The 15,820-nt window shown below is 32.6% G+C and overlaps 4 protein-coding genes across 4 annotated transcripts; all 4 read right to left on the bottom strand.

The window, feature by feature from the left end:
• Positions 1–1,013: 1,013 nt before the first annotated feature.
• Positions 1,014–1,873, bottom strand: LOC148784924 (olee1-like protein). Its single transcript, XM_088876723.1, has 2 exons — positions 1,694–1,873; positions 1,014–1,599 (listed from the first exon to the last, which is right to left on the bottom strand). The coding sequence occupies exons 1-2, from the start codon at positions 1,848–1,850 to the stop codon at positions 1,241–1,243; spliced, it is 516 nt and encodes a 171-aa protein (XP_088732849.1). The 5' UTR covers positions 1,851–1,873; the 3' UTR covers positions 1,014–1,240.
• A 1,188-nt stretch (positions 1,874–3,061) lies between these two features.
• Positions 3,062–3,914, bottom strand: LOC148784923 (pollen allergen Che a 1-like). The gene is made up of 2 exons (XM_088876670.1): positions 3,661–3,914; positions 3,062–3,566 (listed from the first exon to the last, which is right to left on the bottom strand). The coding sequence occupies exons 1-2, from the start codon at positions 3,815–3,817 to the stop codon at positions 3,208–3,210; spliced, it is 516 nt and encodes a 171-aa protein (XP_088732796.1). The 5' UTR covers positions 3,818–3,914; the 3' UTR covers positions 3,062–3,207.
• Positions 3,915–9,157: 5,243 nt separating this feature from the next.
• Positions 9,158–9,767, bottom strand: LOC148784922 (olee1-like protein). The gene is made up of 2 exons (XM_088876543.1): positions 9,611–9,767; positions 9,158–9,516 (listed from the first exon to the last, which is right to left on the bottom strand). Exons 1-2 carry the CDS (start codon positions 9,765–9,767, stop codon positions 9,158–9,160), a joined length of 516 nt encoding a protein of 171 aa, XP_088732669.1.
• A 1,186-nt stretch (positions 9,768–10,953) lies between these two features.
• LOC148784921 (pollen allergen Che a 1-like) lies at positions 10,954–11,830 on the bottom strand. The gene is made up of 2 exons (XM_088876669.1): positions 11,575–11,830; positions 10,954–11,480 (listed from the first exon to the last, which is right to left on the bottom strand). The coding sequence occupies exons 1-2, from the start codon at positions 11,729–11,731 to the stop codon at positions 11,122–11,124; spliced, it is 516 nt and encodes a 171-aa protein (XP_088732795.1). The 5' UTR covers positions 11,732–11,830; the 3' UTR covers positions 10,954–11,121.
• Positions 11,831–15,820: the final 3,990 nt, after the last annotated feature.

The raw sequence follows: 15,820 nt of genomic DNA, 5'->3' as shown, positions 1-15,820 counted from the left end.
GAGCTCGTGAGCTCGCCTAACAAGCTCAAGCTCGTCTCCTAAGCAACGAGCTCAAGCTTGAGCTTGTGCATCTTATATGTTGCTTGAGATTGAGTCCGAGCACGAAATTTGGCACTCGACCTCCAACTTGAGCTTGAATTTTTGGCTGAGTTGAGCTAGATTGAACCCCTCCTACAGGATCTCTGGAGACCCTCCTCACAAAATCAAATAAGGACCAGCACCCCCTCTGGGGACATGTGGCGTCCTATAGAGAATTTTTATAAATCCTAAAAGTTTGGACTCCAGTTGAAAAAAAAATCTACTCAACCAACCCCCTAAAAATCCGAGAAGGCATCATTTTCCCCGAAAGATACACCACAGACTACAATAAACCCTCCGAATCAGAGGAGGATCCTCCAACTATTGGCGAGTATCCACCAAATCTAAGGACGACTCAGCATTATTTAACAATTTTGAGCTTCTCCAACTAATTTGTGGTTGTTTATAGATAGAGAGGTACCTCAATGAAAAAAGACATGATTTTTCACTTTGAACCCTCCTACAAAAGCTTTAACCTTTATGCTACCATTTTAACTTAAAGGAGCATTGTAATATCATATTTAGAGTTTTGATTCATATCAATCTATCTCTTATATACAAAAATCGAGCAATAACACTGATGTTTTCATACATTCATATGATTTTTTATTTTCTAGCACTTATTTCATTATTTTTCACTCTGAGTGGGCCGAGCACTACTATATTTTGCTCGCATAAAAAATATTTTTATTAATTATAATTATATACATAATATAAATTTAAAATTTATTTTGTGCTTTTTTTTTCATATAAGCCTTTATGCGGTGGATGGTCCCAAATAAATAACGATTAATTTTATTCACCTTAACAAATTTATGCCATTTTTAATTTTTGGTGGTTGGAGTCTTGAAATTATCAAAAAATAATTAATTCAAGGTTATTATTTGTTATTTCTATATTTGGAGTTTCGCCGTTGCCATCGAGCAAATGTAATTAAGCCTTTTGGAATGTCAAGTCCAAAATTTCAAAGTACTTTCAAGAGTTTAAAATTTAAAAATTATTAGATATTACATGCTTAGTTCCTCTATCTATAGAATACTTTAACTCATTCACATCAGGATATAGCTAATACATGCTTAATCCTTCCCTAATATTACCCAAAACACATGGATTATAACATATAAGAAATTAATTAAGCTCCATTATATATATATATATCGCATTAATGATCAGGCAAGGGGATGGGGTCTTCTTCGATCTCCTTTTTGAGTTCAATGCATTCAGGTGCCCTTTTCTTGGGGGAGAATGTCAGTGAACTGGCATTACGGAACTTATCATGGTAGTAATCTGTGGTGGTGAGGATAACATCAGCTGCCGGTTTTCTTCCCAAACCGTCTTTTACAATCTCAGCACAGTCATGCATACTACTCTTCACCAATGTCACCTCACAGGTTTCACTTTTATGATCATCTTCCACATCTATTGTGTACTCTCCCTTGTCGTCGGTTACAATCCCAGTCATGCGTAATGTAACATTATCTTTGTCAAAATCATCTCTGCATACCAACTTCACTTCCGCTCCTGTATATATACATATATTGTCAATGTGTACATATAAAAAAAGATGCTATATAATTATATGTATTTTGTAGTATTGTTCTTGTTATGTACGTACCTGGCATACGCTTGCTAAAATAAGTGATGAAAGTGGCACGACAATAATCACAGTACACATCTTCCCTGACGATGAATTTAGTGTTCTTGGAATTGGCGACTTGAGCGAGAGGGCGGAGGCAGAGAGCTCCAGCTACGACGATTGCAAGTCTTGTCATTCTTGCCTCTTTTCTGCTTTTTGTTTACTTGGATTTTTCTTGGCTTTATTTATATATTCGATTGACGGCGGAAATGAGAAAGAGTACAAAAAAGGATTTATTTGAGTTGTTGGTGGTTGTGAAGATATGAGGGTTCTATCTATAAACTTGTCCTGCAGGCTGTAATTTACTTTTTGTTATTTCTGCAAGGTTGAAAACACATTTCGCTTCGAAGGATTCTCATTTCCGCGCGCTTAAATTAGTGATTTGTTGGGGAGAGCTCTTGGAAACTTTCGTAACTCTTCTTCAGGATCTCTGGAGACCCTCCTCACAAAATAAAATACGGACCAGTACCCCCTCCGGGGACATGTGGCGTCCTATATAGAATTTTTATAAATCCTAAAAGTTTGGACTCCAGTTGGAAAAAAATCTACTCAACCAACCCCCTAAAAATTCGAGAAGGCATCATTTTCCCCAAAAGAGACACCACAGACTACAATAAACCCCCCGAATCAGAGGAGGATCCTCCAACTATTGGCGACTATCCATCAAATCTGAGGACGACTCAGCATTATTTAACAATTTTGAGCTTCTCCAACTAATTTGTGGTTGTTTATAGATAGAGAGGTACCTCAAAGAAAAAAGACATGATTTTTTCACTTTGAACCCTCCTACAAAAACTTTAACCTTTATGCTACCACTTTAACTTAAAGGAGCATTGTAATATCGTATTTAGAGTTTTGATTCAATATCAATCTATCTCTTATATACAAAAATCGAGCAATAACACTGATGTTTTCATACATTCATACGATTTTTTATTTTCTAGCACTTATTTCATTATTTTTCACTCTGAGTGGGCCGAGCACTACTATATTTTGCTCGCATAAAAAATATTTTTATTAATTATAATTATATACATAATATAAATTTAAAATTTATTTTGTGCTTTTTTTTTCATATAAGCCTTTATGCGGTGGATGGTCCCAAATAAATAACGATTAATTTTATTCACCTTAACAAATTTATGCCATTTTTAATTTTTGGTGGTTGGAGTCTTGAAATTATCAAAATATAATTGATTCAAGGTTATTATTTGTTATTTCTATATTTGGAGTTTCGCCGCTGCCATCGAGCAAATGTAATTAAGCCTTTTGGAATGTCAAGTCCAAAATTTCAAAGTACTTTCAAGAGTTTAAAATTTAAAAATTATTAGATATTACATGCTTAGTTCCTCTATCTATAGAATACTTTAACTCGTTCACATCAGGATATAGCTAATACATGCTTAATCCTTCCCTAATATTACCCAAAACACATGCATTATAACATATAAGAAATTAATTAAGCTCCATTATATATATATATATATATCGCATTAATGATCAGGCAAGGGGATGGGGTCTTCTTCGATCTCCTTTTTGAGTTCAATGCATTCAGGTGCCCTTTTCTTGGGGGAGAATGTCAGTGAACTGGCATTACGGAACTTACCATGGTAGAAATTTGTGTTGGTGAGGACAACATCAGCTGCCGGTTTTCTTCCCAAACCGTCTTTTACAATCTCAGCACAGTCATGCATGCTACTCTTCACCAATGTGACCTCACAGGTTTCACCTTTATGATCATCTTCCACTTCTATTGTGTACTCTCCCTTGTCGTCGGTTACAATCCCAGTCATGCGAAATGTAACATTATCTTTGTCAAAATCATCTCTGCATACCAACTTCACTTCCGCTCCTGTATATATACATATATTGTCAATGTGTACATGTAAAAAAAGATGCTATATAATTATATGTATTTTGTAGTATTGTTCTTGTTATGTACGTACCTGGCATACGCTTGCTGAATTGAGTGACGAAAGTGGCACGACAATAATCACAGTACACATCTCCCCTGACGATGAATTTAGCCTTCTCGGAATTGGCGACTTGAGCGAGAGAGAGGAGGCAGAGAGCTCCAGCTAAAAGGATTGTGAGTCTTGTCATTCTTGCCTCTTTTGTACTTTTTGTTTACTTGGGTTTTCTTGGCTTTATTTATATATTTGGCCGATGTTGGAAAGAAAAAGAGCACAAAAGAAATATTTGTTTGAGTTGTTGGTGGTTGTGAAGATATGAAGAGCTCTATTTATAAACTTGTCCTACAGGTTGTAATTTATTTTTTGTTACTTCTGTAAGGTTGAAAATTCATTTCGCTCCGAAGGATTCTAATTTCCGCCCGCTTAAATTAGTGATTTGTTGGGGAGAGCTCTTGGAAACTTTCGTAACTCTTCTTCATCGCTGACCAAGTTTTATTTCCATAATCAAGTATTAATGAACTTTCTATAAGTTTCCTCAGCATACAAAACTTAGTTCTAAGGTGAAAAAAATTATGCATTTGGAAATAATGATACTACACATAATAATCATAAAAATAAAACTAAATCTAATTATTAAACTGTTCAACTTTGAAATAATTATGCCTTGACTAATCGTCCTCATATTAGGATCAAAATATTGGTGTTACCTATGAATTTTATTTTAAAGTTAAACTAAAATGTACTCCCAAGCCTTTTCCTTCCGGATAAAGGGGGCCACACCTCATCAATTGGATGGAGACGAAAGCTATAAAATCAAGCCTTTTTCCTTCCCAATAAAGGGTAATGTGACTTTGCACTACTCATACACAAAAATTATTACTACTTCCAACATTTTAGGGAAGTGGAAGGGGGACTTGAAGTGGAAGAGGGAGGGAAGGTGATGAAAAAATAATAGCTTTCATTCAAATTGTTTGGTATTATAAAAAGGGGAATAAATCTAAAATATTTTTCTTGTTTGGTATTAGAGAAACAAATTGAGAGAAAAAGATTAATCTTTATAATCTTACTGGATAACCCTTCTCTTTGTTTTTTGTATTAAAAAATAAATAAAATAATATTATACTAATATATTTTAGTATATAAAAAATTTAAAAATCTTATAAATAAAAATATTTATCATTAAGAATATGAATATTTTTTATTAATAAAAGTAAATCTAAATGAATATTATTAATTTATTTTAAATTTCTAGTTTAAATTAAATAAGAATTACAAACAATACGTTCGACTAACGAATTTGAGTTCATAGATCAGTGCCATTGTTGGTACCAAAAATAATTTTGGGTGAAAATTATATATATATATATATATCTGATATATATGGATAATATAATATATAAAATAAAAACTGTATTTTTTCGACTTTTTGACCTTATACTTCGACTTTTCCTTTCAATTTTGGACGGAAATAAAACTGGACTCTGGATTGGTTTTATATACATCGAGTTTTACTTCACTTTCATCTCTTCTCCCTAACTAAACACCAAATTATCTCTTATAGGTTCATTTTTACTTCCACTTCTTTTATACTCCATTTTTTCTCCCTAACCAAACACACTTAGCTTTTACAGATATTACTAGGGGTCCTTTTAGCCTCTCACAATAGCACTTTCTCAAACACCTCTACCAGAAAACATCCCCTTGGTTATTAGAGATGATGCAACAAATATTGCACCTGCAATGCGGCCACAAATGACGATGGTACCTTAAGAAGCCCTTACTATAATTTAGGGCCAAGCCCCCACCCAAGAAAAAGACCATACCGATCCACAGAGAGGGTCAACATATGGTTGTCTAATTGTGCGTTAAGCGAGGCAATATCAACTAGTTGCTAGGCGTTGCCCTATTCAATGGGGAGATATGGGGCATCGGAAGGAATGGATTTTTTTTGGGGGGGGGGGGGGGTGAGGCAAGGAACTAGTCAAATTAAGTCTCACAAGCCCGAAAGAAAGTTTATGAACTTGAAATCTCCCATCCAAGTCTAACATTGCGTCCATGCGAGACCCAGGTGGTATCAACACAGATGGGGTGCAAGATGAGTCGATTCGCTCGATAGCCGGTTCGACAAGAATCTATTCGAGCTCAAAAAGTTTTGAGCTCAAGTCGAGTCGGCTAAAGCTCAAGCTTTTACAAGAGCCAACCTCAAGCCCGATATATCAAATTCAAATTCAAAATTTATCTTATATTAGAATTATATTTCATCAGTATCCCATATTTTATTTTAGATAATAATAATATGTCTTTTTATTTATATCATCAAATATCTACATAAAAGTAAGTTTAATCAATGTTTTAGTTTTTAATAATTTTATTTTATTAATAATTATTTAAGATAATGCATATAAATTTCATTGTTATGTTTTAATATTAATTTTTACCTCTTCTACTCTTTGTAAAATTTACATGTTCAAACAGTTAATTTGTAATGTTTTACATTTATTTATGAGCATATATTTGCACTGGTATACATTATATGTAATATTTCTATTTTACTGTTTGTGACCTTATGTTGAAATTTAGTGATTTTTATGAATTAATCTTAATGATAATAATAACAATTATGGATAAATAATTTATTTATTTTTATTGGTATTGTGTTATATATGCATATAAAATGAGATCAATCACTGTGTAGTTTATTTTCTTTTTTTAGAATTGAAAGATATAAAAATTTAAATTTCCATCATCATATTTAAAAATTATGTTTTCATGACCATTAACATTTATTTTACTTTTAGAAAATATCTTATGTTTATCTATTTTATTATAATTAATATATTATATAATTCAATTATTTGGAAAAAACCTGTATTAGACAAACATAATTTGAAAATCACATACTATAAGCTAGTATTATTGGATTCCTTTTAAGCATTTATTAATTTTTTTTAATTTAGTGTATATATATAACTATATAACGTTAGTGTAAGTATTTAGATAATTTGATGTATATTTTTATTAATTATGTTATTATTAAACTAATATCAGATATATAATAAAAATATTATAAAGTCACATATTTTTAACACCAATTAAAATATTGGTACATATATATTTAATACTTTCTCGCCTTTTGAGATTGGACATACCAGAAAGATGTGCATCAAGTTGAAAGAATAAAAACATACATGAGGACGTTAAAATTAGTTAAAAAGACAGGTTGAGTCAGAAGCAAGGACGGTAGTTTAGTTATAGGCAAAGTTCTGCTGCCTGTTAGCTCCCCAACAGAATATTTATAGTGCATAATGAAGTATTGCTAAATAAAACTAAAAGAAAAACGAGTGGACGATTCAAATTCCCATAAGATACCATGATAAGACAACATATTACATACTAAATAAACAATAAAAGTTGGAAATGACACTGGTACCCTCGTATGCTGCCAACTCTGCCCACCTTGAACTTTGAAGCATTTCTTGGTCAAAACTTGCAACTTTTGTTTCTTCTACCCATTCTCATCCCCCTACCATTAACAAGATTCATTCATCTTCTCTGAAATTGAGTTTCAGTTTTCACTCGATAATTTGATAAAATTAAAATAGAAGTGGTTTGGAAGGTAAAATAATTTCTGAGGTCATGATGAAAAATATGGAGCTGGGACTTTCATTCCGACACAGAGGCAAAGCATTTGTGCCAAGGGAAAGAGAAGCATATTTCGATGAATGGAAGGAAGAATTGGGGGACAAAGTCACTGTGGGTGAAATGATGGTGCAAAAAATGCCGACATGTCATAACTTTCTTAGCAGGTAACAAGGGGCATCTGTGGAATAAATGGCTAAATATTGAGCACATAATAAGGAAACTTAGTCACCAAAAAGCTGAGCCTTGGTGATAGGCTGATACCATCCTTTAAAATTGGATTGCAATCACACAGAAATTAGGTTTTGTCGGCCCTAAACACAAAATAATAGGCCAACCTACAAGTAAGTAAACATAAAATAGAAGATGATTAAGTGAGATATCATAATTAATCACTCAAAGTAAAGATGACTTTAAAAAGTAGTTGTCTCTTCATCAGTTTATTGGTCAGGAAGTGCAACCAACACACCGATGAAAGGGAAACGCTCTTATCTCCTACTTAACCATCTACACTGGTTTGATTCAGCATATGTTAAGTACATGTCTTTATTGGGAAATTGAACTTTAATATTTAATATTATATATTATTAATAATCTATTATTATTAAAAATTAAAAACATAAAAAAAAAATATATGAGCAATGAGCTTGAGCTCGTGAGCTCGCCTAACAAGCTCAAGCTCGTCTCCTAAGCAACGAGCTCAAGCTTGAGCTTGTGCATCTTATATGTTGCTTGAGATTGAGTCCGAGCACGAAATTTGGCACTCGACCTCCAACTTGAGCTTGAATTTTTGGCTGAGTTGAGCTAGATTGAACCCCTCCTACAGGATCTCTGGAGACCCTCCTCACAAAATCAAATAAGGACCAGCACCCCCTCTGGGGACATGTGGCGTCCTATAGAGAATTTTTATAAATCCTAAAAGTTTCGACTCCAGTTGAAAAAAAAATCTACTCAACCAACCCCCTAAAAATCCGAGAAGGCATCATTTCCCCCGAAAGATACACCACAGACTACAATAAACCCTCCGAATCAGAGGAGGATCCTCCAACTATTGGCGAGTATCCACCAAATCTAAGGACGACTCAGCATTATTTAACAATTTTGAGCTTCTCCAACTAATTTGTGGTTGTTTATAGATAGAGAGGTACCTCAATGAAAAAAGACATGATTTTTCACTTTGAACCCTCCTACAAAAGCTTTAACCTTTATGCTACCATTTTAACTTAAAGGAGCATTGTAATATCATATTTAGAGTTTTGATTCATATCAATCTATCTCTTATATACAAAAATCGAGCAATAACACTGATGTTTTCATACATTCATATGATTTTTTATTTTCTAGCACTTATTTCATTATTTTTCACTCTGAGTGGGCCGAGCACTACTATATTTTGCTCGCATAAAAAATATTTTTATTAATTATAATTATATACATAATATAAATTTAAAATTTATTTTGTGCTTTTTTTTTCATATAAGCCTTTATGCGGTGGATGGTCCCAAATAAATAACGATTAATTTTATTCACCTTAACAAATTTATGCCATTTTTAATTTTTGGTGGTTGGAGTCTTGAAATTATCAAAAAATAATTAATTCAAGGTTATTATTTGTTATTTCTATATTTGGAGTTTCGCCGTTGCCATCGAGCAAATGTAATTAAGCCTTTTGGAATGTCAAGTCGAAAATTTCAAAGTACTTTCAAGAGTTTAAAATTTAAAAATTATAAGATATTACATGCTTAATTCCTCTATCTGTAGAATACTTTAACTCATTCACATCAGGATATAGCTAATACATGCTTAATCCTTCCCTAATATTACCCAAAACACATGCATTATAACATATAAGAAATTAATTAAGCTCCATTATATATATATATATATCGCATTAATGATCAGGCAAGGGGATGGGGTCTTCTTCGATCTCCTTTTTGAGTTCAATGCATTCAGGTGCCCTTTTCTTGGGGGAGAATGTCAGTGAACTGGCATTACGGAACTTATCATGGTAGTAATCTGTGGTGGTGAGGATAACATCAGCTGCCGGTTTTCTTCCCAAACCGTCTTTTACAATCTCAGCACAGTCATGCATACTACTCTTCACCAATGTCACCTCACAGGTTTCACTGTAATGATCATCTTCCACATCTATTGTGTACTCTCCCTTGTCGTCGGTTACAATCCCAGTCATGCGTAATGTAACATTATCTTTGTCAAAATCATCTCTGCATACCAACTTCACTTCCGCTCCTGTATATGTACATATATTGTCAATGTGTACATGTAAAAAAAGAAGCTATATAATTATATGTATTTTGTAGTATTGTTCTTGTTATGTACGTACCTGGCATACGATTGCTGAAATAAGTGATGAAAGTGGCACGACAATAATCACAGTACACATCTTCCCTGACGATGAATTTAGTCTTCTTGGAATTGGTGACTTGAGCGAGAGAGCGGAGGCAGAGAGCTCCAGCTACGACGATTGCACGTCTTGTCATTCTTGCCTCTTTTCTGCTTTTTGTTTACTTGGATTTTTCTTGGCTTTATTTATATTCGACTGATGGCGGAAATGAGAAAGAGTACAAAAAAGGATTTATTTGAGTTGTTGGTGGTTGTGAAGATATGAGGGTTCTATGTATAAACTTGTCCTGCAGGCTGTAATTTACTTTTTGTTATTTCTGCAAGGTTGAAAACACATTTCGCTTCGAAGGATTCTCATTTCCGCGCGCTTAAATTAGTGATTTGTTGGGGAGAGCTCTTGGAAACTTTCGTAACTCTTCTTCAGGATCTCTGGAGACCCTCCTCACAAAATAAAATAAGGACTAGTACCCCCTCCGGGGACATGTGGCGTCCTATAGAGAATTTTTATAAATACTAAAAGTTTGGACTCCAGTTGGAAAAAAATCTACTCAACCAACCCCCTAAAAATTCGAGAAGGCATCATTTTCCCCAAAAGAGACACCACGGACTACAATAAACCCCCCGAATCAGAGGAGGATCCTCCAACTATTGGCGACTATCCATCAAATCTGAGGACGACTCAGCATTATTTAACAATTTTGAGCTTCTCCAACTAATTTGTGGTTGTTTATAGATAGAGAGGTACCTCAAAGAAAAAAGACATGATTTTTTCACTTTGAACCCTCCTACAAAAACTTTAACCTTTATGCTACCACTTTAACTTAAAGGAGCATTGTAATATCATGTTTAGAGTTTTGATTCAATATCAATCTATCTCTTATATACAAAAATTGAGCAATAACACTGATGTTTTCATACATTCATACGATTTTTTATTTTCTAGCACTTATTTCATTATTTTTCACTCTGAGTGGGCCGAGCACTACTATATTTTGCTCGCATAAAAAATATTTTTATTAATTATAATTATATACATAATATAAATTTAAAATTTATTTTGTGCTTTTTTTTCATATAAGCCTTTATGCGGTGGATGGTCCCAAATAAATAACGATTAATTTTATTCACCTTAACAAATTTATGCCATTTTTAATTTTTGGTGGTTGGAGTCTTGAAATTATCAAAAAATAATTAATTCAAGGTTATTATTTGTTATTTCTATATTTAGAGTTTCGCCGTTGCCATCGAGCAAATGTAATTAAGCCTTTTGGAATGTCAAGTCCAAAATTTCAAAGTACTTTCAAGAGTTTAAAATTTAAAAATTATTAGATATTACATGCTTAGTTCCTCTATCTATAGAATACTTTAACTCATTCACATCAGGATATAGCTAATACATGCTTAATCCTTCCCTAATATTACCCAAAACACATGCATTATAACATATAAGAAATTAATTAAGCTCCATTATATATATATATATATATCGCATTAATGATCAGGCAAGGGGATGGGGTCTTCTTCGATCTCCTTTTTGAGTTCAATGCATTCAGGTGCCCTTTTCTTGGGGGAGAATGTCAGTGAACTGGCATTACGGAACTTACCATGGTAGAAATTTGTGTTGGTGAGGACAACATCAGCTGCCGGTTTTCTTCCCAAACCGTCTTTTACAATCTCAGCGCAGTCATGCATGCTACTCTTCACCAATGTGACCTCACAGGTTTCACCTTTATGATCATCTTCCACTTCTATTGTGTACTCTCCCTTGTCGTCGGTTACAATCCCAGTCATGCGAAATGTAACATTATCTTTGTCAAAATCATCTCTGCATACCAACTTCACTTCCGCTCCTATATATATACATATATTGTCAATGTGTACATGTAAAAAAAGATGCTATATAATTATATGTATTTTGTAGTATTGTTCTTGTTATGTACGTACCTGGCATACGCTTGCTGAATTGAGTGACGAAAGTGGCACGACAATAATCACAGTACACATCTCCCCTGACGATGAATTTAGCCTTCTCGGAATTGGCGACTTGAGCGAGAGAGAGGAGGCAGAGAGCTCCAGCTAAAACGATTGTGAGTCTTGTCATTCTTGCCTCTTTTGTACTTTTTGTTTACTTGGGTTTTCTTGGCTTTATTTATATATTTGGCCGATGTTGGAAAGAAAAAGAGCACAAAAGAAATATTTGTTTGAGTTGTTGGTGGTTGTGAAGATATGAAGAGCTCTATTTATAAACTTGTCCTACAGGTTGTAATTTATTTTTTGTTACTTCTGTAAGGTTGAAAATTCATTTCGCTCCGAAGGATTCTCATTTCCGCCCGCTTAAATTAGTGATTTGTTGGGGAGAGCTCTTGGAAACTTTCGTAACTCTTCTTCATGGCTGACCAAGTTTTATTTCCATAATCAAGTATTAATGAACTTTCTATAAGTTTCCTCAGCATACAAAACTTAGTTCTAAGGTGAAAAAAATTATGCATTTGGAAATAATGATACTACACATAATAATCATCAAAATAAAACTAAATCTAATTATTAAACTGTTCAACTTTGAAATAATTATGCCTTGACTAATCGTCCTCATATTAGGATCAAAATATTGGTGTTACCTATGAATTTTATTTTAAAGTTAAACTAAAATGTGCTCCCAAGCCTTTTCCTTCCGGATAAAGGGGGCCACACCTCATCAATTGGATGGAGACGAAAGCTATAAAATCAAGCCTTTTTCCTTCCCAATAAAGGGTAATGTGACTTTACACTACTCATACACAAAAATTATTACTACTTCCAACATTTTAGGGAAGTGGAAGGGGGACTTGAAGTGGAAGATGGAGGGAAGGTGATGAAAAAATAATAGCTTTCATTCAAATTGTTTGGTATTATAAAAAGGGGAATAAATCTCAAATATTTTTCTTGTTTGGTATTAGAGAAACAAATTGAGAGAAAAAGATTAATCTTTATAATCTTACTGGATAACCCTTCTCTTTGTTTTTTGTATTAAAAAATAAATAAAATAATATTATACTAATATATTTTAGTATATAAAAAATTTAAAAATCTTATTAATAAAAATATTTATCATTAAGAATATGAATATTTTTTATTAATAAAAGTAAATCTAAATGAATATTATTAATTTATTTTAAATTTCTAGTTTAAATTAAATAAGAATTACAAACAATACGTTCGACTAACGAATTTGAGTTCATAGATCAGTGCCATTGTTGGTACCAAAAATAATTTTGGGTGAAAATTATATATATATATATATATATCTGATATATATGGATAATATAATATATAAAATAAAAACTGTATTTTTTCGACTTTTTGACCTTATACTTCGACTTTTCCTTTCAATTTTGGACGGAAATAAAACTGGACTCTGGATTGGTTTTATATACATCGAGTTTTACTTCACTTTCATCTCTTCTCCCTAACTAAACACCAAATTATCTCTTATAGGTTCATTTTTACTTCCACTTCTTTTATACTCCATTTTTTCTCCCTAACCAAACACACTTAGCTTTTACAGATATTACTAGGGGTCCTTTTAGCCCTTCACAATAGCACTTTCTCAAACACCTCTACCAGAAAACATCCCCTTGGTTATTAGAGATGATGCAACAAATATTGCACCTGCAATGAGGCCACAAATGACGATGGTACCTTAAGAAGCCCTTACTATAATTTAGGGCCAAGCCCCCACCCAAGAAAAAGACCATACCGATCCACAGAGAGGGTCAACATATGGTTGTCTAATTGTGCGTTAAGCGAGGCAATATCAACTAGTTGCTAGGCGTTGCCCTATTCAATGGGGAGATATGGGGCATCGGAAGGAATGGATTTTTTTTTTGGGGGGGTGAGGCAAGGAAATAGTCAAATTAAGTCTCACAAGCCCGAAAGAAAGTTTATGAACTTGAAATCTCCCATCCAAGTCTAACATTGCGTCCATGCGAGACCCAGGTGGTATCAACACAGATAGGGTGCAAGATGAGTCGATTCGCTCGATAGCCGGTTCGACAAGAATCTATTCGAGCTCAAAAAGTTTTGAGCTCAAGTCGAGTCGGCTAAAGCTCAAGCTTTTACAAGAGCCAACCTCAAGCCCGATATATCAAATTCAAATTCAAAATTTATCTTATATTAGAATTATATTTCATCAGTATCCCATATTTTATTTTAGATAATAATAATATGTCTTTTTATTTATATCATCAAATATCTACATAAAAGTAAGTTTAATCAATGTTTTAGTTTTTAATAATTTTATTTTATTAATAATTATTTAAGATAATGCATATAAATTTCATTGTTATGTTTTAATATTAATTTTTACCTCTTCTACTCTTTGTAAAATTTACATGTTCAAACAGTTAATTTGTAATGTTTTACATTTATTTATGAGCATATATTTGCACTGGTATACATTATATGTAATATTTCTATTTTACTGTTTGTGACCTTATGTTGAAATTTAGTGATTTTTATGAATTAATCTTAATGATAATAATAACAATTATGGATAAATAATTTATTTATTTTTATTGGTATTGTGTTATATATGCATATAAAATGAGATCAATCACTGTGTAGTTTATTTTCTTTTTTTAGAATTGAAAGATATAAAAATTTAAATTTCCATCATCATATTTAAAAATTATGTTTTCATGACCATTAACATTTATTTTACTTTTAGAAAATATCTTATGTTTATCTATTTTATTATAATTAATATATTATATAATTCAATTATTTGGAAAAAACCTGTATTAGACAAACATAATTTGAAAATCACATACTATAAGCTAGTATTATTGGATTCCTTTTAAGCATTTATTAATTTTTTTTAATTTAGTGTATATATATAACTATATAACGTTAGTGTAAGTATTTAGATAATTTGATGTATATTTTTATTAATTATGTTATTATTAAACTAATATCAGATATATAATAAAAATATTATAAAGTCACATATTTTTAACACCAATTAAAATATTGGAACATATATATTTAATACTTTCTCGCCTTTTGAGATTGGACATACCAGAAAGATGTGCATCAAGTTGAAAGAATAAAAACATACATGAGGACGTTAAAATTAGTTAAAAAGACAGGTTGAGTCAGAAGCAAGGACGGTAGTTTAGTTATAGGCAAAGTTCTGCTGCCTGTTAGCTCCCCAACAGAATATTTATAGTGCATAATGAAGTATTGCTAAATAAAACTAAAAGAAAAACGAGTGGACGATTCAAATTCCCATAAGATACCATGATAAGACAACATATTACATACTAAATAAACAATAAAAGTTGGAAATGACACTGGTACCCTCGTATGCTGCCAACTCTGCCCACCTTGAACTTTGAAGCATTTCTTGGTCAAAACTTGCAACTTTTGTTTCTTCTACCCATTCTCATCCCCCTACCATTAACAAGATTCATTCATCTTCTCTGAAATTGAGTTTCAGTTTTCACTCGATAATTTGATAAAATTAAAATAGAAGTGGTTTGGAAGGTAAAATAATTTCTGAGGTCATGATGAAAAATATGGAGCTGGGACTTTCATTCCGACACAGAGGCAAAGCATTTGTGCCAAGGGAAAGAGAAGCATATTTCGATGAATGGAAGGAAGAATTGGGGGACAAAGTCACTGTGGGTGAAATGATGGTGCAAAAAATGCCGACATGTCATAACTTTCTTAGCAGGTAACAAGGGGCATCTGTGGAATAAATGGCTAAATATTGAGCACATAATAAGGAAACTTAGTCACCAAAAAGCTGAGCCTTGGTGATAGGCTGATACCATCCTTTAAAATTGGATTGCAATCACACAGAAATTAGGTTTTGTCGGCCCTAAACACAAAATAATAGGCCAACCTACAAGTAAGTAAACATAAAATAGAAGATGATTAAGTGAGATATCATAATTAATCACTCAAAGTAAAGATGACTTTAAAAAGTAGTTGTCTCTTCATCAGTTTATTGGTCAGGAAGTGCAACCAACACACCGATGAAAGGGAAACGCTCTTATCTCCTACTTAACCATCTACACTGGTTTGATTCAGCATATGTTAAGTACATGTCTTTATTGGGAAATTGAACTTTAATATTTAATATTATATATTATTAATAATCTATTATTATTAAAAATTAAAAACATAAAAAAAAAATATATGAGCAATG

The sequence above is a fragment of the Sesamum indicum genome, linkage group LG12 (assembly GCF_026168435.1).
Source record: "Sesamum indicum cultivar Baizhima isolate 11 linkage group LG12, ASM2616843v1, whole genome shotgun sequence".
Classification (NCBI taxonomy): domain Eukaryota; kingdom Viridiplantae; phylum Streptophyta; class Magnoliopsida; order Lamiales; family Pedaliaceae; genus Sesamum; species Sesamum indicum.
The sequence above is the reverse complement of the archived record's forward strand: the minus strand, read 5'-3'. Positions and strand labels throughout refer to the sequence as shown.